Genomic DNA, 27829 nt, shown 5'->3' with positions numbered 1-27829 from the left:
ATATTTTTGATGAAATCCGACAGGTATATGACTATCGACAGCAAAAACTAAACAAAAATAATGACTTTATTCAACAATATCTTCTCTTCCCTGTCAATAATGGCCAGCCAATAATGAGTCTGCGCTCTGATGTAGAAACTGGAAGCGCTGGATTTAAACGGTGTATGAGAACGACACAGAAGAGAAGATATTGTTGAATAAAGTCGTTATTTTTGTTTTGTTTTTGCACACAAAACATATTCTTGTCTCTTTATAAAATTATGGTTGAACCACTGCAGTCACGTTGACGGTTTTAACTATGTCTTTAGTCCCTTTCTGGACCTTGAACGTGTTGATTATATTGCTGTCTTTGGACAAGTCATATACCTCTCGGACTTTATCAAAAATATCTTAATTTGTGTTCTGAAGAAGGTCTTACGAGTATGGAATGAATTTTCATTTTTGGGTGAACTAACTCTTTAAGTGAAACTAAACTGTTTGTAATACAGCACAGTGTTCTCTTTATTAGCATGGCGGCATAGATAAATGTTGTATGCAAAGCAGTAATGATATTCCTTCTGAAGGACGTTCACAAAGGGAGGAGTAGCTCTGGTGAAGGGACAACTCAATAGGCTAAGATCAACTTTTTAATACCTTTATTCAGCAAAGATACAGCAAAAATGCATTAAGTTGACCAAAACTGCCTGTAGTTATATGTTTATGTTTAAAATATATATGTTTAAAAATTCTACTTTAAAAAAATACTGTTCTTTCAATTTTCTATTCATCAAGGAATCCTGAAAAAAAGTGTCATGGTTTTCATAAATATATTAAGCGGCACAACCGTTTCAACATTGATAACAGTAAGCACCAAATCATCATATTAGAATGATTTCTGAAGGATCATGTGACACTGAAGACTGGAGTAATGTTGCTGCAAATTCAGTTTTACCAACACAGGAATGAATTACTTTTTATTATATTTTTGTATACAAATATATTAAAAAAGTTATTTTTAAATTGTAATTATATTTCACATTTTTACTGTTTTATTGTATTTTTGATCAATATAATTACAGCCTTGAGCATAAGAGACTTCTTTCAAAAACAGAATATTGCATTTTAAGTCTGGCCTATAATTACATGTACTTGCATGTATTTACTGAATAATCCACTATTTTTTAAAGGGCAGGGTCAAAATAACAATTTTCGCCTAAAATTTAGTGTCACATTATGGCTGCATCATTATTTTATTTTTACACATAGATAGGTCTATTAGTACATTCTGTTGTAATCCTTGTTGCCTGATTGTCTGAAGAACAAATAATGTTAAAAATTGAAAATATTTATTCACACAAAAACAAGGTCAATAACTTAAGAATATTAAGTTAAGTTAAATTAATGTTATTAAGAATATGTAAAACATGGCTATTTAGCTGCTGCAATACTTGTATTTAAATGTACACATCTCTGGAAGGAAGTTAAAGGTGCCCTAGAACTTCTTTTTAAAAGATGTAATATAAGTCTAAGGTGTCCACTGAATGTGTCTGTGAAGTTTCAGCTCAAAATACCCCATAGATTTTTTTTTTAATAATTTTTTTTAACTGCCTATTTTGGGGCATCATTAACTATGCACCGATATATAGGTTGTGTCCCCTTTCATTCTCGTGCTCCCCCTCCCCCGGAGCTTGCGCTTGCGTTGAACAGCATAAACACAGTTTACACAGCTAATATAACCCTCAAAATGGATCTTTACAAGATGTTCGTCATGCATGCTGCTTGCATACATCGGATCATGTAAGTATAGTATTTATTTGGATGTATTACATTTGATTCTGAATGAGTTTGAGGCTATGCTGCGTGGCTAAAGCTAACATTACACACTGTTGGAGAGATTTATAAAGAATGAAGTAGTGTTTATGCATTATACAGACTGCAAGTGTTTAAAAATGAAAATGGCGACGGCTCTTGTCTCCGTGAATACAGTAAGAAACGATGGTAACTTTAACCACATTTAACAGTACATTATCAACATGCTAACGAAACATTTAGAAAGACAATTCACAAATATCACTAAAAATATCATGTTATCAATGATCATGTCAGTTATTATTGCTCCATCTGCCATTTTTCGCTATTGTTCTTGCTTGCTTACCTAGTCTGATGATTCAGCTGTGCACATCCAGACGTTCTGCTCTTGTCTAATGGCTTGATCATGGGCTGGCATATGCAAATATTGGGGGCGTACACCCTGACTGTTACGTAACAGTCTGTGTTGTGTTGAGATTCGCCTGTTCTTCTGAGGTCTTTTAAACAAATGAGATTTATATAAGGAGGAGGAAACAATGGAGTTTGAGACTCACTGTATGTCTTTTCCATGTACTGAACTAGGGCTGCACGATTAATCGCATGCTATTCTCACGCGCATTTCGTCAGTAAAGCCGGTTCCCTGATTACCGCTAAATCGCCATCACCTGTTTTTAAACGGAGCGCCTTTTATTAGACAGAGCCGTAGTTCACAGACAAGCCACGCAATATCGCGTTCATTATCGCAGGCGATTCATCTGCGATATGAACGCGATATTGCGTGGCTTTTCAGTGATCTACGGCTCTGTCTATTAAATGCCGCTTCATTTGAAAGCAGGTGATGGCGATTTAGCGGCAATCAGGGAACCGGCTTTACTGATGAAATGCGCGTGAGAATAGCATGCGATTAATCGTGCAGCCCTATACTGAACTTATTCAACTATGCCAATATAAATTCAATATTTAATTCTAGGGCACCTTTAATGTGCCTCAACTTGGCCATTTCAGTGTATTTTTGGTACTGAAATATTGTTAAAATTGGTACATTTAATTTAGTTGTTTTGAGGGAAAGAAGATGCAATCCTAGTTTAATTTATTCTTTAAACATTCCTCTTTAAAATACAGTAAGTATCAGCTGATTGGAAATTCATCCATATTTGGTTTTTGACCATTGAAAATTGGTAAAGTTAAACAATTTGCCAATGGAGCCGCATTGAGAGTCCAATATATTTTGGAATTAACAATAGTGCCTTTAAAAATGAACATATCAGAATAAATGTTTTGAAAACTGCTTTTTTCCCTTTTTGAATTGTCACCATTGGAATATAATGCAACAAAGATTGAAAAAGTCAACAAATGTAACTAATATAAATACCAATATCTGTAAAAAATAAATAAATAAATAACATAATGATGCTGCCATCTTTCTAAAGTCATTTTTACCTCCCTGTAGTTTGGCTCCAAATCTCAAATGAAAATTGGTGTTTTGACCCCCCTCTACAAAATAGTGAATTACTCAATAAATATTCATCCATGACATGTATTATTTTGGCTGTCAGCACTATTTATGTTTGTCTTTCTTCAGAAAAAAAATATGAACAATTAAAAATTTGCGCCAGGGGAATTTTCTGAAATTTGGTTGATTTGAAACAGAATGACCCAGCTTATAATGTGGAAGGTATAATGAAGCATATATCTTTGTTCCTTGGCTTCATAATGTTAAATTCGTTGATTAAAGTTCAGTTAATATTGTGTTTAACACATCCCCCTCCCCCCAAAATGAGTTGGATCAAGTTTTGTTGAAGACTCTGTGACATAATTTTGCCTGTGGCTGACATGATTTTGGTCTTTTCTTAGTGGGCTAGTTTGGAGTTTGTGATTATTGGTCAGGTTTACTAAGGCCACTGATAGCATCATTTGGTTTCACTGCACTCAGAAGTTTGAAACAGCAAACTTGTGGATCTCCCAGTCAATACCCAGAGAAAATGCGCATCGCTCTTCTTGTATTTGTGGCATGGCTTGTCAGCTCCCATCAATCCCATTAAGTTTAACTTGTGGTCACTGCACAAATAACATCTGTATTCCACTAATAAGAGAAACAGTGTTCCAGTCCTCTAGTTTCTGCTATTCTTGATAGCCAGGGACTGACTGCTCTCTCTCGCTCTCTCCCTCTCTCTCTCTCTAGATGTTTTTACTAAAAACCCATCCTAAAGCCATTTTATAGTGAATACGTTCATATGTACAGTACTAAAGAATTACTAACAATAAGTAGCCTATGTTTCCCTCCAAAGTTGCAAATTTCATTTTGGAAAATTTGGAATATTGCATAAAACATTTGTTTCCATCCCATGTGTTCAAGAAAACAAAATCGTCACTTCCTGGAAAATTGGTGCAAAATATCTGAAATAAAAATGGAAGTTGTTGTAATCGCGGAAGCCACTGTGGCTCTTTTTTTTCCTACATCATAAATTACTTGTGCCTCAGAGTGCGCAGATGAAACGCAATCTGTCATGTTATCTTGCATTTGGAAGCAGGTGCCTGGCGTTTGGGAATATAATTGTGTGAGAAAATTCTGGGAGGTAATCATACCCAACCATTTTGATGGCATTTCAGGCATTTCAGAATGACCAAACCAACATTTGAGATGCTGTGCATTGAAATTGTTCCATTGGTTATTCAAGTTATCCAATCACATCCTTTTTTCCCCCCTCGCATCGGGGGATTTAATCAATAAATGTGTTTCCATCACAGTTTATATGCTTGTCTTCTTATCGGAAAAAATAAAATAAAATAAATAAAAATCTGCCTCAATCACAGAAAGACTAAAGGACAATTTCACTTTTTTACTACTTGTATGACAATGTATAGGGAAAACAATTCAATCACTATAGGGAACCTAGATAACTTTTCATTAGGCTTTGAACAAGTCCATTGGCTTAAGTTGTGAAATATTATGTAGCTGACCACCCTAAACATGGGATAAGCATAAAAATAAGTTGTTAATGTCTAATATTTTTGCTTGATAAACACATTTTTACACAGACATAATACAACTGTTTTCCTTCTAAACCCTTACTTGCAATATTACAGCCAAGTAACTCAATTTGTAGGGAATCAAGGAGATGTCACAGAAAAGCTTTGAAATTACTTCTGTGCCGCTGAAGTGCTCATTAAGTTTGATTGTTCTTGTTAGACAACAGAAAGCAATATTATACATATACAAGCTGTTATGACGGGCAAACAAAAGTTTTAATCAATATGTCTGTCAAGAAACCCAGAGGTGCAATCATTATCATAAATGTATTTCTGATATCTTCTGTTTCATTTGCTTGCTTCATTTTGCATCACAGTACCTTACCAAGCTGGTTAGAATTTTCTGAAGTTCTTAGTGACTAAAACCCCACTAGAGTTGCTAAGATTTAAAGATGCAATGTTTGTAGTGGATTCTTTGAATGGAAATGTCTCCATTTCAAATTATTTTTTTTATTCAAAGATTATACATTTTTGAAAGAACATCTATGGTCAGTTTTTGGCTTTATCCTACTAGCTGTCTAATGAACTAAAAGCAGAAAAGTTTTTCCTTTGCGTTATTCATGTACAGATCATGGATTTGCGAAAATGTAGTTTGCAATGTCACTTTGTAAAGAAACATTACTGAACATGTAATATGCATACGCATGATGTCACTGTTTTCACAATTTCGCATTTTTGTAGTTTACTCAGAGACAATAACGATATCAGTTTCAAAAACTTGCACTTTGAAACCCATTTTTAAAAGTTTGCTTTTTCAGTCCCCCAAAACGCCATTGTTGTGTTTATGAACAGCCAAACGCATAAAAAGTTTTCCGTTTTTAGTTGAAAACAGTGTCTTGTAAACGGCCCCTATAAGTGGACAACATCACCACACCATATATTGGACATACCAATTTAAAGGTGCTCTATGTACGTTTTTGACTGTACTAAAGCATAAAAATACCATAATATGTTTTCAGATATTTATTATTTAGTTATTTTACTTTGAAATTTGTGTTTTTGTTTCGGTCTGTGCAAGACCGCATGTTGCCAATTTACCCAATAGTATTTCGCCACCCCGGGTTGCCAGTTAGCGGAAAACACATGCCATGGAAGCCAGCGAACAAACTGGGTCAGAGATCTCAGATTCTACCCGACTTAAAAAGCCTCAGCATCCATCTAAAAATCTCTATGAATGGGAGCATATTAAAACACGATATCAACTCATCATAAGTCAATAAATCAACTAATTATCTTATAGTGTGTAAGTCTCCTCGCCTTCCAATGTCAATTTAGCTCGCTCCTGTTGCGTGTCTTCAAACTCGCAACCCGCGACAATCTGAGGAGAGGGGGTGGGGCAAACAATATATTGAATTTGGACTGCAGTACCCATTTCAACCACTAGCTGTCATTCTTACATGGAGCACCTTTAAGCTGGGATTATTAATAACATGTTGCTATGGTTAATAACAACCACTCAGAACATCTTGAATACCACATAGAAACACCCTGGCAACCACTCACAGCATCCTAATATTGTGGCAGCAAGTTTTACTGTACATGCACCACTGACAGAAAATGTCTATAGTTACATTATAGTTTTTGTATTTTTTTTTTTTTGTATTATTATTATTTATTTTTTTTAAGTTTGGTTTTCATTTATTTGACAAATATATAAAACATAAGTAAAAAACAGTTATATTGTGAAAAAATGATTACAATTTAAAATAACTTTTTTTTTCTATTTTGATATATATATTAAAATGTAATTTATTCCTGATACCAAAGCTGAAATTTCAGTCTCACATGATCCTTCAAAAACCATTCTAATATACAGATTTGCTGCTCAAGAAACATCAATGTAATCAATGTTGAAAACGGTTGTTCTGATGTATTTATTTATTGGAACTTTTTGATGAATAGGTTCAAAAGAACAGCATTTATTTGAAATACTTTTTTGTAAGTATTTATTTACTATCAATTTTGATCAATTAAATTCATGCAATTCCTTGCTGAATAAAAGTATTAATTTCTTTAAAAAACAAAAAACTTACAGACCACAATCTTTTAAACAGTTGTATGTAGGCCTATACATTATAGTAAACAAATCCTATAAATGCAGGGTCTCTTTTTTTTACAGCTCTCTAGCGATTTGAAAACAGGTCCCTCTGTGGTTTCTCCTGTTTAATATAATTTCATGTCAATGTAGCAATTTATGACAATTCAGCTAACATATAAAATGAGCTGTAAATGCAATGATACTTTCTCTGAATTCAGAAAATGGACAGTTTATGACCTTCTGTACTCAAAACATAACCTGTCTAAATATACACTTTGACGCTTTCTCTCAATCTGTCTTTCTCTTTCTTTTTAATGCTCTTTCCTTTCCTGTGCCCATCTCAGTGCCCTCATTGTCTAATTAAAGAGATGGTTGCTAAGAGATGGCGCTCGGCGGCGCTTTAAGAGGATGTGATGTGGTGTAACTCAAAAGCTTTGTTCTCTCTCTCTACTCTTCTCTTCTGTCAAGGGCTGACCCATGTGAGAAAGGAGACTTCGCACACACATACGCACACATAAACACACACATGGACGCCATGGCATCTTTCTCCACCTTCAACACCTGTGGCTCCAAGGTGGATCGGGCGTCCCATCGTAGGGGAGAAGACAGGCAGGGGACGGCCAATGACAGCAACTGCAGTGCTGTGCTTGAGAAGACCAGAGAGTTCTTCCAGATTTGTGACATAGAGGGCAAAGGCTTCATTACACGACGGGATATGCAGGTAAGGATGTTGGGAACTAGATGTCCGTATGATTTGTGATTAGGCCTGGAGCTTTAAAGGTAAAGAAAAATGAAAACCCCCAAAATTTTATTGAATCATATGGTTCTTCTGCCATTGTTTCAGCTGCGAACCTTGAACTGAATTGATTGATTGCTTGCGACCGAACATAAACATCGATCTGAATAAAGTAGTTCACTTAAAAAAAAAAAAAAAGAATTAAAGATACAGTTTGTTAAATGTATTTTGCAATTTTTGGTCTTGAAACAAATGAAGTACAACATGCTTCTGTACTGAAACTTGATTGTTTTCTTTTTACCTTACAAAAAAAACTTAAGATTTTTTTTTTAATGGTTCCCACAGTCTTGGAAAATGGAATATTCCACCAATTGATCATAGTGTGTATATATATATATATATATATATATATATATATATATATATATATATATATATATATATATATATATATATATATATATATATATATATATATATATATATATATATATATATATATATATATATATATATATAATATACAGTACAGTCCAGAAGTTTGGAACCACTGAGAATTTTAATGTTTTTAAAAGAAGTTTCGTCTGCTCACCAAGGCTACATTTATTTAATTAAAAATACAGTAAAAACAGTAATATTGTGAAATATTATTACAATTTAAAATAACTGTTTTCTATTTGAATATATTTCACAAAGTAATTTATTCCTGTGTTGGCAAAGCTGAATTTTCAGCATCATTACTCCAGTCTTCAGTGTCACATGATCCTTCAGAAATCATTCTAATATGCTAATCTGCTGCTCAAGAAACACTTAATGTGTACAATTGTACAAAATATTTTTTTTCAGGATTATTTGATGAATAGAAAGTTCAAAAGAACAGTGTTTATCTGAAATCTAAGCTTTTGTAACATTATAAATGTCTTTACTGCCACTTTTGATTGATTTAATGCATCCTTGCTGAATAAAAGTATTCATTTCTTTAATTTCTTTTCAAAAAAATAAAAATTATTTGTATTTATATGTATTTCATATAAATGCTGTTCTTTTGAACTTTCTATTCATCAAGGAATCCTGAAAAAAAAAAAAGTACACAACTGTTTTCAACATTGAAAATAATCATAAATGTTTATTGAGCAGCAAATCAGCATATTAGAATGATTTCTGAAGGATCATGTGACACTGAAGACTGGAGTAACGATGCTGAAAATTCAGCTTTGCATCACAGGAATAAATTACTTTTTCAAATATATTTAAATAGTACACAGTTATTTTAAATTGTAATAATATTTCACAATATCACTGTTTTTTTACTGTATTTTTAATTAAATAAATGTAGCCTTGGTGAGCAGACGAAACTTCTTTTAAAAACATTAAAAATCTTAGTGGTTCCAAACTTTTGGACTGGACTGGACTTTATATATTATTAAAATATTATATATTTATATATAGCCTCTTCTTTTCAGAATTGGAGGAGCATGTGAGACCGTCCTGGAATTGGGGTGGGCGTTCTGAGACCACCCCTTCAGTTGTATTATTGTGCAGATTTGATCACCTCTTCCATTGATTGTACAGGCTTCCTTTGAAGTCACGCTCTCGGTCCTTGCTCTGAAGAGCCCCTTTCAAAAGCATCACAGCTTTGATCCAGTGTCCAATGGAAAATGCATTAATAAACATTGGTTCCTCATCTTTATTTAAATGATGCCTCTTATTAGTTCAACCTGTTTGGATTAAATGGATCCTACAAATCCATACGGATTTAAAACTTTCTATTAAACCTTTTGTGAATATGCTATTGTGAAAACTGTGACAAAACATTTACGTCTTTGGCATAGTAACTTGCATCATGGGTCAACCACATGTTGGTCTGGCAGAAAATGCTGACAACAGTAATGGTGTTTCAAAGAGCGGCTTTTTCTAAACTTTCAGGCTGTCAGAAAAGCCACAGGAAGAGTTTTATTACTGTTGTTAGAAGCTGTCACATTGGTTTGCAGAGGAACTGGGTGATGGCTCACAGTTTGTGCGCATCTTTACGCAAATGTTTTCACACGCCCATCAGCATTTACAACTGACTTTTACAAGTACAGAAAAAGCCAAAAATCCACGCTAAAGTCACACAGAGAATTATATGTGGAGCTTTATGGGACAGCTGATACCAGAGCATATCTGAGCAAACATTTGTCAGGTTCCCACACAAGGGTGTGTTATTTGCTTCCTAAAAATAGTAACATTCTTACTGTGTGTTAACTGGGTTGATCACTGAAAGACACAGCCTGTGTTATTTTAAAGGTGTCAAACGTCAGCCTTGTTTAAAACTTTTGTCATGACACAAATAACCTGGTAAAGAACTGGGGAAAATTTGGTTTAGTTTGGTTTTATAATAACATTAAGTTCGTGCCTTATGAATTTTGATTTACTTTGTAAGACCGATTAAATGGATTATATTTGATTGGTGGTTTAAACTTAAATAAAACTTTATTTTATGTATAAAAAAAAAATCTGTTTGTTTATACTCAAAAAATCTGTTTGTTAATCTGCTTATCGTTTGTGCTTCTTATAACATGTCAGTATCATTTGTCATGTTGTTGTAGAGGTTAAATGGAGAGTTTCCTCTGAGTGCCGAGGAACTTGAGAACGTCTTTGACACTTTGGATGCGGATGCCAATGGATATCTGACCTTTGAGGAGTTCTCTTCTGGATTTAGTACGTTTGCATTGCATTTGGCGGTTCAGATTTGAATCCATACAGCAGTCATTTAAAAAAAAAAAAAAAAAATCCTTGATTTGATACTATATGTTGTATTTTGGGTAGTCTATATCATTTATTTGCTAATGTGTTTGTCTATTCAGGTGAGTTTATGTTTGGCCCTAGTGTGGCATCAGTAGAGCTGCATGCAGGTGAGGAGTCAGTCTCAAGAACGACTCCAGAAGTGCTCTACGAGAGCCAATGGGAGGAAAGAATCAGCAGGGCAGAGGAGGACGAGGAAAAACACTTCTGCATGCTAATGGAGAATCTGGGGGCGAGCAACATCTTTGAAGAGTGAGTGTAATTTCAGTCAGCCACACTTACTGGAAAATCTACCAACATTTGAAATGGATTCTGAATTGAATTGATCTTCATTTTTAGGTTGTTATACATTTCATTTAGGGTTTTTACATTAGTGTAAGTTTTCTTTGATACTGCTTTCATGTTTAACACATACAGTTGTGGTCAGAAGTATTGGCACCCTTGGTAAATATGATCAAAGGTGACTATAAAAATAAATCTGCATTGTTTATCCTTTTGATCTTTAATTCATAAAATTTGCAAAAATCGTTACTTTTCATTGAAGGAAATCACATTATGAAATAAATGTTTTTCTCCAAAACACGTTGGCCACAATTATTGGCACCCCTATAATTTTTTTATGTGTAAAATATCTCTGAAATATATTCCATTCATATTTGCATTTTTTTTAGCACACCAGGGTGATCATGAACATGAAATTGACCAGCCATGACTTCCTGTTCCACAGGAGTATAAACATGAGGAAACACAAAGGCCAAATTGCCTTAATCATTCATCACAATGAGTAAAATCAAAGAATACAGTTGTGATGTGCAGCAGAACATTGTTGAGCTTCAGAAAATAGAAAGTGGCTGTAAGAAAATAGTATTGAAAATCCCCATTTCCACTATCAGGGCAATAATTAAGAAATTCCAATCAACTAAAGATGTTAAAAATCTGCCTGGAAGAGGACGTGTGTCTAAATCGTCCTAATGCACGGTAAGGAGGAGAGTTTGAATGGCCAAAGACTCTCCAAGGATCACAGCTGAAGAATTGCAGAGATTAGTTGAGTCTTGAGTCTCAGAAAGCCTAAAAAAATAAAAAAACAGCACCTACATCCCCACAAGATGTTCGGGAGGGTTTCAAGAAAAATCCTCTGCTCTCATCCAGAAACAATCTCCAGCATATTCAGTTGTCAGTCAAGACTGGAACTTCAAACGGGACCGGCTTGTATGGTCGGATGGAAAAAAAAGAAAAAAGAAAAAAGAGCTTTTTGGCAGCAAACCTACCAGATGGGTTTGGTGTACATATGGATAAAAAGTACCCCATGCCCACGGTTAAATAGACTGCTGGATCTTTAATGTTGTGGGCCTATTTGTTTTGCTGGAGGTCCTAAAGAACCCCTAAAGAAAATGAGTCAGGTGTTCTCCAAACTCATCAGGCATTATAGTTGAAGACTCAGAGCTATTATCGTGGCAAAAGGAGTTTGGAAAAAGTATTGAATAAAAGGGTGCTAATAATTGCATTTTCCCCTTTCTCCGGGGAAGATTTTAGATTTTATATCAAATATCAAACTGAAAGAGCTTATAGAATTTTTATATTGTTGTAAGAAAAATATTAAATTATTGTGTGGATGTGAGTGTGTGTGTGTGTATATATATATATATATATATATATATATATATATATATATATAATAATTATTTATTATGATTTTTTTATTTTTACTTTGAGTTTGCCATAAAAATAACCTTTTTCTGCTTATGACATAAAATAAATAAATAAGAGACCGCACATTCTCAAAGGAAGGCACTTTTGATAAGACCAAGGGATTTTAATACAGGTCTTCTTATTGACCATATGGTGAGTTTTTAACGCATGACCGGATGCACTTTCAGCAAACTACCGCCACTCCTAAAAGGCAAACAGTGATGGTGGAAGACATCAATTATAAAAGTTCATCCTTCTGACTAACCTTAATCCTTGTGTACGGTTATTGCTTTTTCAAAGGGGAGCTGACAGTTTAGATTAGATTCTGATATGCATTTCTAGTCTCAGCCTCAGACTTCATGCCCACCGACTGCTGGCTGAACATCTGAAGGCACACAAAATGGGAAATACTTCAGGAATTTCTAAGTCGTCATTGGATTGATTGAATTCTCCTGGATTTATGTCACGTTCTTTATCGGTCTGTCTAGAAACAAAGCCGTCATGACCATAGATGCCTAATTACTGGCTGTTTCTTTGGGCCGCCGCTATACGTAAGCTATCCGCCATATTGGAACGGTCTAAGCCGGTCTTTGAACATTTGAGAACAAGTTAACTGTACAGTATGTCTGCAATCATATAGAAGCATGTATGAATATCTATACCTGCAATAGACTTCAGCAGATGATTTTGCTAAACAAAACACAACACAAGACATTAGAAGGCACGACGGCATTAGCCAACACGGCATTAAAAACTTAAGCTTTTGTTTAAGTTTTATTTCCACAGACACATGTGTAATTTTGATTTCCTTTCAGGAGACCTATTGATATTTTCTTTGCTACAGAAAATCCTGTTAATATTTCTACATAGAGCTATGATTGTGAAATCATTTATTTCCAAGACCAAGGTTACTGTACTAAAAACATCATTATAAAATCTTACATTGGGCCTTGGTATATTTATAGATGGTTTTTAAACATTTAATATAGTGTAGTGCTTGTTAGAGCACATTGTTTGTGGAGTGTGATGCAAGATACTACAGTAGATAAAACTTAGATCATGTGCAGATAAAACATTTAACAAACTTTAAAAACCACTGAGTTTTGCTTCCTTTTTTTAACAAACAATAATTTGATGAGATATATGATGCAGGAAGTGTGTTGTGATGTCTCAGTCCAGGAGAGGTGCGGAGTCTCTGGGCCCAACTCAGAAGAGACGAGCCTCACCTCCTGTCCAATTTTGAGGAATTCCTTGCCAGGGTCACTTATCAGATCAAAGAGGCCAACCAGGAGAAGAAAGAGATGGAGACTGCTCTTAAAAGGTCAGATGTCACTTTAGCACCTTTTGTTCCTTTTAATGCATCATGCATTTTAAAAAATAAGATGTTACATTTGTTCTCATATAGAAACAAGACATTTGAAGTACTACCATAATTGAAAAAAATTCAGTATTTAAACACTAGGTGTGTTCACACTTGTAGTTTGGTTCTCTTGGTTCTTTTGGTCCAGACCAAAAAAGAAAATTATACATTTAGTCCTGGTTTGCTTAGTGTTCACATTGTCATTTTTATCACTGAACCTACTGTAAATATACACACAAAAAAAATATGACGTAAATTGTGCGACAAAACTTGTCGAACATCCAAAACAATGCTGTTTGCTGGGCTAAATGCCCTCTCTGTACGTGAGTACATATGATTGAACTGAAAAATGAGGAATCGGGAATCCTCCATCACACACACAAATGAAAATCTGCTGCGAGGAGATACGGTTCTGATGCCTGTACCGAACTGTGATGGGCGACAATGACGAGAAAAAAACTTTTTAGGGTCGCATCGTGTGACATCATGTCCTGTTTTGGGCCGTGTTGCGTTCATATTTCAGTTGAACCTCACCAGAGTTAGTTTGAAAGCGGACCAAGACCTATGTTTTCAGTGGTTTTGGTCCACTTGTTTGGTGCGCACCAGGGTTCGGATGGTTAGGGTTCACACTTATTCAAGTGAAAAGTGTGAACACACCCTTAGACTACCGTTCAAAGGTCTGGGGTCACCTGTGTCGGTTAATAATTTTAATCAAAGAATGCATTAAATTACAAAAAAAACCTGAACTTTTAAGCAACTCAACTGTTTTCAACATTGATAGTAAAAAATGTTACTTGAGAACCAAATCAGAGATTCTAATCAAATATTTGACTGATTTCTGAAGGATCATGAGCATAGACTGTAAAAAAAGATGGACGCCGCGACGCCGCTTCCTTCCATTGTATTGAACTGAAGCCAAAATGGGCTGATGAATGGGCGCTGACACGTTACGCAATACGTCAAAAAAAAAGAAGTTTGGAGCCTGGGCATGCGCAGAAGGAATCGTCAGTTGAGCCGGAGGCGGAGTCACGATATCAAACTTCCGCCCAGACGACTGCGTCATCATTCATGTATTTTAAATAGACTATAAAAATTATACACAATTTAAAAGTCTACCTATAAAATAATAGGCTATTCTGTTTCTAGAGCAATAATATTTTTGAAACTTTCAGTAGATAAAATCAATATAATATGCCACTAGAAACAACTCTAAATCGTCAGAAACGGTCCTGCCATTTTAAATCAAGTTCAACTAACGTTACAGGAGATCAATTGCTGTAATTAGAGTAAGCTATCATTAGTTTTGTCCTGCTAATTATTATTTTATACCCATAAAAATAATAAGTAACTGCCAGATAACGATCACCTGCTTTTTCCCGACATGGTTAACATTAGGTGTGTTATCTTAACTAATAACATTTATTAATTAGCTTATAACGCCCACATTTGATGTTACAGAAAAAAAGTTCAGTGATCCGTCAGATCCTGTAGGTCGGTTAGTACAGTTTACTGCTGAACAACTCATTTTGTTGGTGTTAAATAACAAAGAAATCGAAAATGAACAGTTAGTTAATACATCTTCAATCTCCCCTCGAAGCTCCGACAGTCCTCAGACAAGCTGTCAATCAACTTCGAATCATGACGACACGCACCGTTTTTATAGCATCAAATTGCTAGCTAAAATCTAAATCATCACAAAAACGAACAATTGAATATATATCAGTGTTATAACAACTACCTTAAATGACCAAAACCATCTTTCAGAAAATTTTATTTGAAGCAGAATTTATTTTTAAGTTTTCACTGAAGTCTCATTCGACTGCATTGAGAGGGCGGGGTTTATGACCTGTACTGCATCCAGCCTCCAGGGGGCGATCAAAGAGCCCGTGGCTTCACTTTTCAGAACGTATGAGACACACCCGATCATGAGGCACTGAAGCCTGAAGCAGCGTTCTGTTGACATTTAAAGGATATATTACAAGCAAACCAATAGACTTCTTTATGTTTCTAATGAAAACAGTAAATGCACACATTATTATGAGAAACACTTAATTTTCTAATATATTGATCCCTGTTAATGTACGAAATACTATGTGTATTTTTTAACCACAATGGAGACCATGTACTGAGGCTGGATAACCATGTCTACTGTAGCTTTTAAAGACATATTTTTTGAAATATGTCAGTCTGACCTGCCAGTGATCACATGAGCATGGCATTTATTGTAAATGAAAGATGATATCATACTGCTTCTTCTCCTAGAAGATTTCTCTGACTGCCTTTAATATTCTCTCCCTAGCAAACCCAAAAAAATGGGAACGTGTTAAAAATAGAGAAATCTCTTCTGAATCAAATTGTATAGAATAATGTTCTTTGAATGACGTCCATTCCATGAATGCATTGAAAAGTGTTTAATACGTTGATATGACCAAATGACTTAAAAGCTTTTTGAATGATCCTGACATCTTTAATAGGAAAGTGGCGACACATGATGATGAAATCCAGAGGCTGTATGAAGAAATGGAGCAACAGATCAAGAATGAGAAAGACAGGATACTCTTAGAGGTGAAACTATTATTAAAATTGGTAATTTTAACAAATCCCAAACCCTGAGTATATAGTGTATTAACATTAACCTCAAATTGTGCACTTTAAGGACAGCATAAATGAGGAATATAAAATGGCCATTGAAGGAGGGATCTGAGGCATATGTAGAGACCATAGAGATTAGAGAATTTGACCAATAAAAAATGACCCAGAGCACCATATCAACCACCTAGCAACCCCATAGCAACACACACTACTATATAGGGTCTTTGGAGATTAAGAAATGTATTGCATTATATGTTCCTTTGATGAGATATTTGGTTCCTGGGCTCTTGTAATTCTATTTGCAATAAAAAAATTAAGTTGTGATTTTACAGTAGAACAAACAATAACTGTTACTATGTTTTTGGTGGAAATCATGGTAAACTGTTTATAAATTTATGTTCTCCAGGATTCCGAGCGGTTCTTGTCTCGCAGTCAAGACTTGGAGCATCAACTTTCCATTAAGGAGAAAGAACTGGAAATGCTTTCTAACAAACAGAAACGGGTTGGTCAAAATTAATTCCTTTGCTTGTTTACGTAGTTACTGAACCAGTTTAACTAGTAAAATGTATCAAGAAATTGCTCGTCCATTCACTATTTGAATAATACATTGTAGTATAATAAAATTAAGGAAATGGCAACAAAATGCAGTAAATAATAATAATAATAATCATAATCATAATAATAATAAAATTAATACACAGAGGGTGAGATAATTTCCAGAAACAGTTTTAATCCTGATGTAACTTATACTCAAGAAAAAATTAACATCTTCATTTTAAGAAGTTTAGCTCAAATATAAATCTTAATACTCAAGTTTGACTTACATTCTTCTCAATTTTTTTAACACAGTCAGCAGGTGTTGTTTATCATTTGCTGGAAATTTATGTTCATATTTCAGAAAGCCATATTGCTGACGCACACAAAAACAAACACTGATCTATACAAACAATAAACAAAAGCCTTTCAGTGCTAATGAATGAATAGAAAGTAACAAGGCTTAATGCTTCCTTTGCTTCTCTCATTACAAGCTTCATTTTCTTCTCTTCTCGTCTGTGAACAACTGAAACTAATTACTCTCTTTATTGCTGCAATGCAACTTTGTGCACAAGTGATCGAAACTGACTGTGCTAATGTGTTTGACTTTTATGTGAAGAGCTGACGTTTGGTACTGCATGTATGTTTGGTTATAGACATGGTATTGTGTCCTTTTTGTGTCTATATTTAGCAGCATAGCTGTTTGTAAAAGCATGAGTGCAAGAGCTTTCTTATCAAAACATTCCCCCCACAATGTCCTAGCCAAACATTCACAGTAACACTTCCAAGGCCATCTCAGTTCTAGATAGAGGTGTAAATATGCCTGGCATGGATGCCGAGCATTTGCGTAAAACCTGATGGTCATGTTATCCATCATGTTTTAAAGATCTTCTTGTGCTTTAATCGTTTTCGATGATAGCTCGAGTTCTGATTGTTTCATTTGTGTGTACATGTGTGATGTGCCTCTGTTAGCTGGAGCGTCAGTGTCGAGAGCTGCACAGCGAGCAACGAGAGACGGCCGTGGAGAACGTCAAACTCAAACAATATAATGAGGACTTGAGCCGTGAGCTGGAAAATACCACCCAGGAGCTGAGCCTGGCCCAGGAGCAACTCATGCTGCTGCAGGAACAGTCTTCACAACTGCATGACGAGCGAGAGATGTGAGGGTGTTATGACATTTTGTGCTTGACTAGGAAATCATCTAGAAAGCCAAAGCTTATTGTGAATATGCCAATAAACAGAGCTGTTTTCTTGATATTTGTAGTTTGAGCAATCAAAAGAGATACTGCTATACTGTATATTGTATAGTTAATTTATTTTAACATTGGTTTCTCATAATACCTGTTCATTTAGCTTTCATACATTATGTCCCTTGTTTGATATGTTGTCAATCTTGTGCCAAACTCATTGTCATTAAAAGAGTTTGTGTTTTCTACAGGGAGATTTATAGGGTTACAGAAAGCCTGCAAAGAGAGAGGTCAAGTCTTCTCAAGCAGCTTGATTTGCTAAGGTAAGAAATGACTATAAATGAAGAAGAAGGTCTTTGTTTCCCCAGAATTGAAATTTGTTCTATTTAATTCCTCTTAGGGAAATGAACAAACATTTACGAGATGAAAGAGACATGTGCTATCAAGTAGGTTCATATAGATGTTATATAAGACATTGTACTGATACTGCATTTTGACTATTTCAAGTCATTGTTTGCTGTTTCTCAGAAACCAAAGACCTCTGCTGCAAAACTCTCATGGACACAAAGGTCTGGATCAATTACTCTGAATCACGCTGAGCGGAAGCAGTCATTCAAGAGGTAAGGCTTTGTGAAAACCGTCTCAACGGTACTCAAGAAAAAAAAGATACAGTGAATCTGCAAAATCAAAAAGGATTTGATTCTCCAGAGATAAAAGTGAAGATGTCAATAAAATGTTTTCTTGATTTTTATATTTTGAGTAATCAAAAAAGATACTACTTAAAGATCTTGCTCATGTCATTTTGGTAAATAAATGTAAGTATACATGTGGCTGTTGTCATCTCCAGTGACGAGGATGAAGAAGTTCTGCCTCATTCTAAGCGGAAATCCACAATTGGTGTAAATGGGCACAGCATGGACCTGGAGGACATAGTAGATGGGCGAACTCATTCAAAACACCATCTCCAGAGGATCATCTCAATCGAGGAGGACCCCCTCCCCCAACTCCTTCAGCAGGGTTATCAGGCCCAGCTCAGAGAATGGAGTGAAGATGAGGAGATGGAGGAGGGCATTGATCTCCAAATGAGCAATATTTACCCCACAACCAGCACTCCAACCTCTGTTTCACCACCACTAGGAGTCTCACACACGCCCACCTCACCCAGGGGACAGCCTGTGGGCAAAGAGACAGTCCAGTCGGTGAGAATACAATTTGATTGGTCAAAACCTTGGACACTTGTTGAGGTTTCAAAATGAGTGCACTCTTAAAAAAAGGGTTCTTAATTGGCCTCAGTGGTTCATTGAAGAACCTTTAATATTCATTGGATTTTTCCATTGCACAAAAATGTGGAAAATTGTTCTTAAGATTAATAAACTACCTTTAGCCACACTAACTACACACAGATGAGGTGCATGTGTAAAGACAATGCTGCATTAAAGCCAGATAAAATCATGCCTACTCTGACCCACCTCAGAAAATCTCTGAGCAGCAGTTTTTAAAAAAAAAACACTTAAATGCCAGCTCAGAAGCACATCTCTGCCTCCTTTGCAATGTTTCTTTTAAGAACTATTGACTAAAAGATTCTTTTGGGAACCCAAAATCCCTCTTTTGGCACCTTTTATATTTTTTTTAAGTGTGTAGTAGATATTAGGTGTATTTTGCTTGATATCAGTAAATGCAATCCTTTTACTTTACTAAAAGAATGGCATTTTTATTACAATTCAAAATACAATGTACTTGCATTTGGTGCATGACAAATGCTAATTTTGGTATAAAATATGAGCGTTTTTTTCCGTTTCCATTAATCTTGTGTGTCTTTTTTTTTCTTTTCTAGGATGAAGTGTCCATCTTAGGTCCAGATCGCTTGTTTAAGATCGTTGTGGTAGGGAATTCCAGCGTGGGAAAAACATCTCTTTTACGTCGCTTCTGTGACGACTGTTTCCACCCTGGTACATGTGCTACTGTAGGTCAGTGGCCTTCCATTTACTTGTTAATGTTTGCTAGTGTCTATAGGTATTTTGATTTATTTAACCTAAATAGCACTATTAAAGCACTAGTTCAATAAAAAGGTTGCTCTAAAGCTATTTTTTTGGGTGTGTGCCCACAGCTTGTTTCACAACTTGTCGCCGTGTTGTTGCTTCTGTTCATTTTCGACATGCTGATGACAGTGACACTGTTAAAAGATATTTAGTCTCACACAACGTTGAGGTTTTGCTGACTCTTGATTTTAACCTTTAACACAGTCAGGACTGTTTCAAATATAACAAAGTAGGGTCCCACTTTATATTAGGTGGCCTTAACTACTATGTACTATCAAAAAATAAGTACACTGTACTTATTGGGTATATATTGAATTGCAAAACACTTTTGCTGCTATTGAGGTGGCATACGGGTAAGGTTAGGGAATGCTTTGGTGATATGGATAGGTTTAAGGGTAGGGGTAAGGTGTAAGGAATGGGTCAACTGTGTAATTATAAATGTAATTACAGAAATTAATTGCAGATGTAATTACATGCAGGTGTTTTTAAAAAATATGTACAATGTAAAAACATGTATGTACACAATAAGTGCACTGTATCAAATGATTAAATTAAGTTTTAAATGTTTAAAGTTTTAAAATTTAAATGTAAGTACATAGTAGTTAAGGCCACCTAATATAAAGTTGAACCCAAAGTAGTATAGATGACATAGAAACAGTGTTGTGAAATATTATTACAATTTAAAATAATTGTTTTCTATTTTAATATATTTTAAAAAGTAATTTATTCCTGTGATGCAAAGCTGAATTTTCAGCATCATTACTCCAGTCTTCAGTGTCACATGATGCTTCAGAAATCATTCTAATATGAATCATTGTAACTTATTATCAATGTTGAAAACTGTTGTGCTGATTAATATTTTTGATGAATAGAAACATTTATTTAAAATGTTTTTTTTAAACAATATTAAAATATATATTAACAATATATCTTTACTGCGACTTCTGACATATTTTTAAACAATATTAAAGTCTTTACTGCCACTTTTGATATAATAATAATCTGCCCTTTCTGAATAATATATTAATTTCTAAATATAAATTAATAAACATTTATAAATAAATATCTAAATAAAAAATTAATTTCTTAATAAAAAAAAAATCGAATTTTTAAAAAATGATTTAATGTATTTTTACAATAAAATAAAACGGCTTACATAATAGCACTGTGGCAATACCATGATGTTGTAATACCACACATTTTGATATGTGCTATGACACTGATTGATTATCATATTCATGCACCATACCATTTACATTGTACTTTAAAAAGAATACCATGGTTCTAAAAAAAAAAAAAAGGAATATCACTGTAGTTTTTGACCCATTTTGTTTGCAAAGTAACTGTGTCTCAGTATGGAAAGTTAAAGGTGCCCTAGAACTTTTTTTAAAAGATGTAATATAAGTCTAAGGTGTCCCCTGAATGTGTCTGTGAAGTTTCAGCTCAAAATACCCCATAGATTTTTTTAAATTAATTTTTTTAACTGCCTATTTTGGGGCATCATTATAAATGAGCCGATTCAGGGTACGCGGCCCCTTTAAATCTGGTGCTCCACGCCCCAAGAGCTCGCACTTGCCTTAAACAACATAAAAAAAGTTCAAACAGCTAATATAACCCTCAAAATGGATCTTAACAAAGTGTTCGTCATGCAGCATGTCTAATCGCGTAAGTACAGTGTTTATTTGAATGTTTAGATTTGGTTATGAATGAGTTTGATAGTGCTCCGTGGCTAACGGCTAATGCTACACTGTTGGATTGATTTATAAAGAATGAAGTTGTGTTTATGAATTATATAGACTGCAAGTGTTTAAAAATGAAAATAGCAACCGCTCTTGTCTCCGTGAATACAGTAAGAAACGATGGTAACTTTAACCACATTTAACAGTACATTAGCAACATGCTAACGAAACATTTAGAAAGACAATTTACAAATATCACTAAAAATATCATGATATCATGGATCATGTCAGTTATTATTGCTCCATCTGCCATTTTTCGCTATTGTTCTTGCTTGCTTACCTAGTCTGATGTTTCAGCTGTGCAGATCCAGATGTGTAATCCCTTTCATAATGTTGGGAACATGGGCTGGCATATGCAAATATTTGGAACGTACACCCCGACTGTTACGTAACAGTTGGTGTTATGTTGAGATTCGCCTGTTCTTCAGAGGTCTTTTAAACAAATGAGATTTATATAAGGAGGAGGAAACAATGGAGTTTGAGACTCACTGTATGTCTTTTCCATGTACTGAACTCTTGTTATTTAACTATGCCAAGGTAAACTCAATTTTTTTAATCAAGGGCACCTTTAAAAACATTGTAACATAATATGTCCAATTTGCATGATTCCTGTATTTAGCTGGTTTGAAACATTTATCAATAACTTGGTATGGACTAGAACCTCAAATCAATTCCATCTGCCCTTTAGTCAGGGCTTGTGTGTGTGGAGCTTCCTCTGGGATGGAAAAAAAGCATGAAGACATTAATTGCCAGACCCCCTTCTTCCTCCTTCAGACTGACTTCTTTCATTTGTGTGATGTGTGTGCAGGTATTGACTACAGTGTGAAGACTCTGACAGTGGACAACAGCCAGGTAGCCCTGCAAATGTGGGACACAGCAGGACAGGAGAGGTGGGTGATATATTCTAATAGAAACAAGTTTAATGAATTATAGTGCGTATGTTATCAGAGACCTAGTTGTTTTGTTGCTATTGTGTCTACTAAGATAACAGATGAATGCAAAAGTTAATGCAGAAGTTTCATTGTGGGTTTCCGTCGTCAGGTATCGCAGCATCACCAAGCAGTTTTTTCGCAAGGCCGATGGTGTGGTAGTGGTGTATGACATCACTAATGAGCAGACTTTCACAGCAGTGAGGCAGTGGTTAGCCAGTGTGCAGGTGAGTCATTCATTTCCTCTTTCTTTATGAGTATAAGACCAAATGTATGCTTATCTACACATATACCTCTAAAATGAAGTTTGTCTGCGAAATTGATTTAAATATTAATGAAATATTAAAGAAATAAAGAAAGGGTAAAAGAAATAAAGGGTAAAGAAATATTTTGTCCAATAAAACATGCCTCTTCTGTTTAAATTATATATACTACTTACTTCCGACTAGTAGTAGCAAGTAGCAGTTGGTGGTTTTACACTTCTTTCCTTCTCTTTTTTTATGTCAATTAGCTATTAAAATTGACAGTAAAGATATTTATACTGTTACAAAAGATTTAAACTTTATAGAAATGCTTTTTCTATTAATCAAAGAATACTAAAGGTATATATATTATCCACAAAAATATGAAGCAGCATAACTGATATTAACATTGATTAACTTTCTTGAGCAGCAAATCAGCATATTAGAATGATTTCTGAAGGATCATGTGACTCTGAAGACTGGAGTAATGATGCTGAAAATTAATCCTTGCCATCACAGGAATAAATTACATTTTAAAATATATTAAAATACAAAACATTTATTTTAAATAGTAATAACATTTCATAATATTACTTTTTTCACTGTGTTTTTGATTAAATACATTCAGCTTTGGAGAGCATAAGAGACTTCTTTCAAAAACATGATATATTAATAATCCCAAACTTTTGAACGGTAGTATATCTTAACCAAAAAAGCGATTAAAATGCTTATTTCAAGTTAAACCGTATCAACACTGCAGTTTTTATTGGTTCTAATGGGAAGTGGTTGTCATTTTTCATACTACAGGAGGGAGCAGGTGAGGACATTCCCATCATGCTCTTGGGGAATAAGACCGATCTAGATGGCCAGAGAGAAATTCCGCTGGGAACAGGAGAGAAATTAGCCAAGGTGAGTGAATCTGGGCCCTGGAGTGGCACTCATGGATCACCATTAAACATTTTAAGCATTGCGCTCTTGAAATGTAAAAGAACTGACTCAGACATGGAGAATCAGTTTGTAGCTTGATGAGATGTATGAAGTGGTTTCCTATCAGTTACTGTTTTACATACTCGGCAAACATTAAGTACCATACTGAATGACCCTTTATACTAACATATCTTATTTAGTCATTTTATTCACTTTTTCAGGACTTTCAATTAATTTTCTATGAGTGCAGTGCTTTTTCAAACCACAATGTGACAGAGTCCATGATTCACATGGCAAGGTAAGAGTTTATTGTTACAATTTATTTTAGTTTTACACATTATGTACTTACTGTAGTAATAACAGTAATCAATGCAAATTACAAGCAACTAACCTTAAACCAAACCCTATTCCTAACCTTATAGTGAGTACATGTTGTTAATTGATATTACTCAGTACTTAAATGTATAATTACACCGTAACAAGGACACCTTTTGTAACAGAGTTTATTAACAATTTTTTTTATATGACGAAGTTCTTTTAAAATCACAGTATACACCAATCAGGCATAACATTATGACCACTGACAGGTGAAGTGAATAACACTGATTATCTTTTCATCATGGCACCTGTTAGTCGGTGGGATATATTAGTCAGCAAGTCAACATTTTGTCCTCAAAGTTGATGTGTTAGAAGCAGGAAAATTGGGCTAGCGTAAGGATTTGAGAGATTTTGAAGTGAGTCAGAGCATCTCCAGAACTGCAGTTTTTGTGAGGTGTTCCCGGTCTGCAGTAGTCAGTATCTATCAAAAGTGGCTAAGAAAGGAACAGTGGTGAACCGGCGACAGGGTCATGGGCGGCCAAGGCTCACTGATGCAAGTGGGGAGCGAAGGCTGGCTTGTGTGGTACGATCCAACAGATGAGCTACTGTGGCTCAAATTGCTCAAGAAGTTAATGCTGATTCTGATGGAAAGATGACAGAATACACAGTGCATCACAGTTTGTTGCGTATGGGGCTGCATAGCTGCAGAACAGTCAGGTTGTCCATGCTGACCCTGTCCACCGCCGAAAGTGCCAACAGTGGGCACGTGAGCATCAGAACTGGACCACGTAGCAATGGAAGAACGTGGCCTGGTCTGATGAATCATGTTTTCTTTTACATCACGTGGATGGCCAGGTGCGTATGCGTTGCTTACCTGGGGAACACATGGCACCAGGATGCACTATGGGAAGAAGGCAAGCCGGCGTAGGCAGTGTGATGCTTTGGGCAATGTTCTGCTGGGAAACCTTGAATCCTGCCATCCATGTGGATGTTACTTTGACACGTACCACCTACCTAAGCATTGTTGCAGACCATGGACACCCTTTCATGGAAACGGTATTTCCTGGTGGCTGTGGCCTCTTTCAGCAGGATAATGCGCCCTGCCACAAAGCAAAACCCACCTTCAGGAGTCTAGTGGAGTCCATGCCTCGACGGGTCATGGCTGTTTTGGCAGCAAAAGGGGGACTAACATACTTTTAGGAAGGTGGTCATAATGTTATGTCTGATTGGTATAGGAGTATTTTTTAAAACATTTTGCACTTTAATTTGGCCAAGAACCGCCCTATTCACACAGAATGCATTTTTGCATTCAAATTCTACGCAGAATTTCTTTGGATTTTCTATGTAAACACCCACTAGATGGATGTATTTGACTTTTGTGCCCATTTTTCGTGCATGACACAGTGTTCTGCAAATGCGGTGCTTAAGGCTAAAAGAAGTTGCGTCTCTAGACCTTACTGTTTTTTTTTTTTTGTTTTTTGTTTTTCATTCTACTACCCTTAAACACAAAAATGAACAGGCCCATAGACCGGAAATAACTGCCTGACAACCACAAAACAAACAACCAACCACGGTTTGTTTCATTTTTACGTGTTTGGTGCCGGGTTTGTCTGCGATCCATTATACCACAATAATACATTGGTATTTAAAAAATGGCACAGAGGTCCTGGTTGTCGAACAGTTTTATAGAAAAGATCAAATAAGAATGTCTGTTCATGCAAAACAAATAAATACAGATTATTTCACTTACATAAACACACACTGTAACAGAAAGAAATATATAATTCTACTTTCAGTATTTTTATGCCACTTACCTTAGTTTACAAGCTTAAAATCCAGTGATTAGTTATTTTTTAGTAAAAAAAAAAAAAAAAAAAAAAAAGGTTTTTTTTTTTTTTTTTTTTTCAGTTTTGTGTGCAGTATGCTTCAGTAAGTGAATAGACTGTTGGCATAACAATTCTTAATACCTGGAAAAGTCAATTGACCGTTCGTAAAGACCCGCCCCCTTTAGTTACTGTTGCTATGTCCGCCACACACATCATGATGTCACGTAGTGAAAAATACATTGACAGACAAGACAGAGCAGGTTACTTTTGATATAAAACAAAGTATCAAATTTTGTCAGTTTTAAAGAAATTTAAATAATAAATACAGTTTTGTGGCTCTTTTGCGCCTTAGTTCAAGCGGCTCGTGAACCGATAATCTCTTCCTACTAGTTAATTTATAGTATCAAATAAACATGAATGAACATCATAAGAAATGCTGTTTCAATCATGAAAAGACGTCAGTACACACCATTTTTCAAGTCCACCGACGTTAATCTGCTAACTCCCCTGACTGCGTTGTCGGACAAGATGGCGGATTCGCTGTTATGATTGGTTAGATTGCCTGTCAATCAAACTCCCGACGAAGGGTCAATTGCATCTCAAACAGCAAAAATGATACATTTTCAGCACTAACGATTCAGCCAGGCTGTTATTCCTACATTATTATTGTGTTGCATTGTACTGCACCTTATAAGTTGAGACACTTTTTTTCTCTCTGCCAGAGTTCTGAAAGAACAAGAGGACAGAGAAAAAGAGAAAACCGTGTCACTAGTAGACAGCACAGCTAAGAAGAAGTCCTGCTGCTAGTAGAGAGCCATCCATAAACACTCACAGAAACCTTGGTGTTAATGCTGATCTGGTGTTTCTTGCTCTCATGTTACTGTTTTCTCTTATGTTTGCATTTTTGTATGACCACTATAGAGTTAAAAATGTTTTGTCCTTTTTTTTTTTATAAACCAGTACCTCTTTATAGTGTGAAACTGATGAGTTTTATGATAACATTTAGATGTAGGGCTTTAAGTAGTGCACTATAGTTTTGTACATTTACTAGAATTCATCAGACGTGTCCCTATTAAGGTCATTTAAATCACCCGTCACACTATTGAAGTAAACAAAGCTGTATTTTCATATTGACCTTTGTTGTACTTTATCTTTTTAATATGAAGGTCTAGGAAAGTATATTTTAAATGAGCAAACAAAGCTCCTACACATCCTAGTTTGTTTACAGTCATTTGCACAAATGTATTATTTATTACTTATGTGATGGATTGAAGATCATGAATTATTCCTTTATTATTCATAGCAAGCAGACAAATTCTGAAAAATGTGTCTATTTGCTAACAGCAGCGTGAATATTTTTTTTAATACACTGCCACGAAGCAAACGGATGGTTTGCATGAGGATTCGGTTTTAACAGGGTTCAGTGTTGTTTGCTTTGCTACATTGAAATGATTGATCTATTGAAATAGATTTTGTCAAATTTTGATTTCAGAACACTTTTTGATTGTATTTTATGTATTGTGCCAACAGTAATTTGTATATATACATATGTAGTTATATATATGTAGTTTGTATTTGTAATTTAATGCAGTCAGTGTTCAATCAGTGCAAAAAGTCACGCAGCTTTTGTTACTGTGCACACTTACCATAAATAACATAATTTCCTTCCATTTTTGGGGATGCATTAATTGTCCACCAGACAGTGGACTTATGCACATTTGAGATGAACAATAAGGCTTATTACTATGTTTTATCAAGTTCTTCAGTAATCACAATATGTGTCATGATCTGTAAATTGAGCTTTCATGTGGATTCACACATTGATTCTCTATCACAGCTGGTCAGAATGACACTAAATCTGTGAACGTTTTAGATGATTTCACACTCATGTAGTCTTGTAAAGGTGCCGGCTTTAATATGCACATGTGTAATGTGTAAATATTAAATAGAAATGTATTTTGAGTGAAATGTTGTAATAAAGAATACTATGTTTGCATTAATTCCAGTTCGTGCTTTCAAGGAAATGGCAAGAGGAGGCATTACATGCCAACTAACAATGAACACTAGAAAA

General features: G+C 35.1%; 1 protein-coding gene across 1 annotated transcript; it reads left to right on the top strand.

Moving 5' to 3' along the window:
• Positions 1 to 333: 333 nt before the first annotated feature.
• cracr2aa (calcium release activated channel regulator 2Aa) lies at positions 334 to 27758 on the top strand. Its single transcript, XM_067390092.1, has 18 exons — positions 334 to 1776; positions 7325 to 7577; positions 10181 to 10292; positions 10439 to 10628; positions 13240 to 13386; positions 15900 to 15990; positions 16424 to 16519; positions 17524 to 17711; positions 17990 to 18061; positions 18139 to 18184; positions 18267 to 18358; positions 18586 to 18937; positions 19573 to 19705; positions 22325 to 22406; positions 22558 to 22672; positions 23495 to 23596; positions 23836 to 23912; positions 26481 to 27758. Exons 1-18 carry the CDS (start codon positions 1610 to 1612, stop codon positions 26563 to 26565), a joined length of 2400 nt encoding a protein of 799 aa, XP_067246193.1. The 5' UTR covers positions 334 to 1609; the 3' UTR covers positions 26566 to 27758.
• Positions 27759 to 27829: the final 71 nt, after the last annotated feature.

The sequence above is a fragment of the Chanodichthys erythropterus genome, chromosome 7 (genome assembly GCF_024489055.1).
Source record: "Chanodichthys erythropterus isolate Z2021 chromosome 7, ASM2448905v1, whole genome shotgun sequence".
Classification (NCBI taxonomy): Eukaryota; Metazoa; Chordata; class Actinopteri; order Cypriniformes; family Xenocyprididae; genus Chanodichthys; species Chanodichthys erythropterus.
The sequence above is the reverse complement of the archived record's forward strand: the minus strand, read 5'-3'. Positions and strand labels throughout refer to the sequence as shown.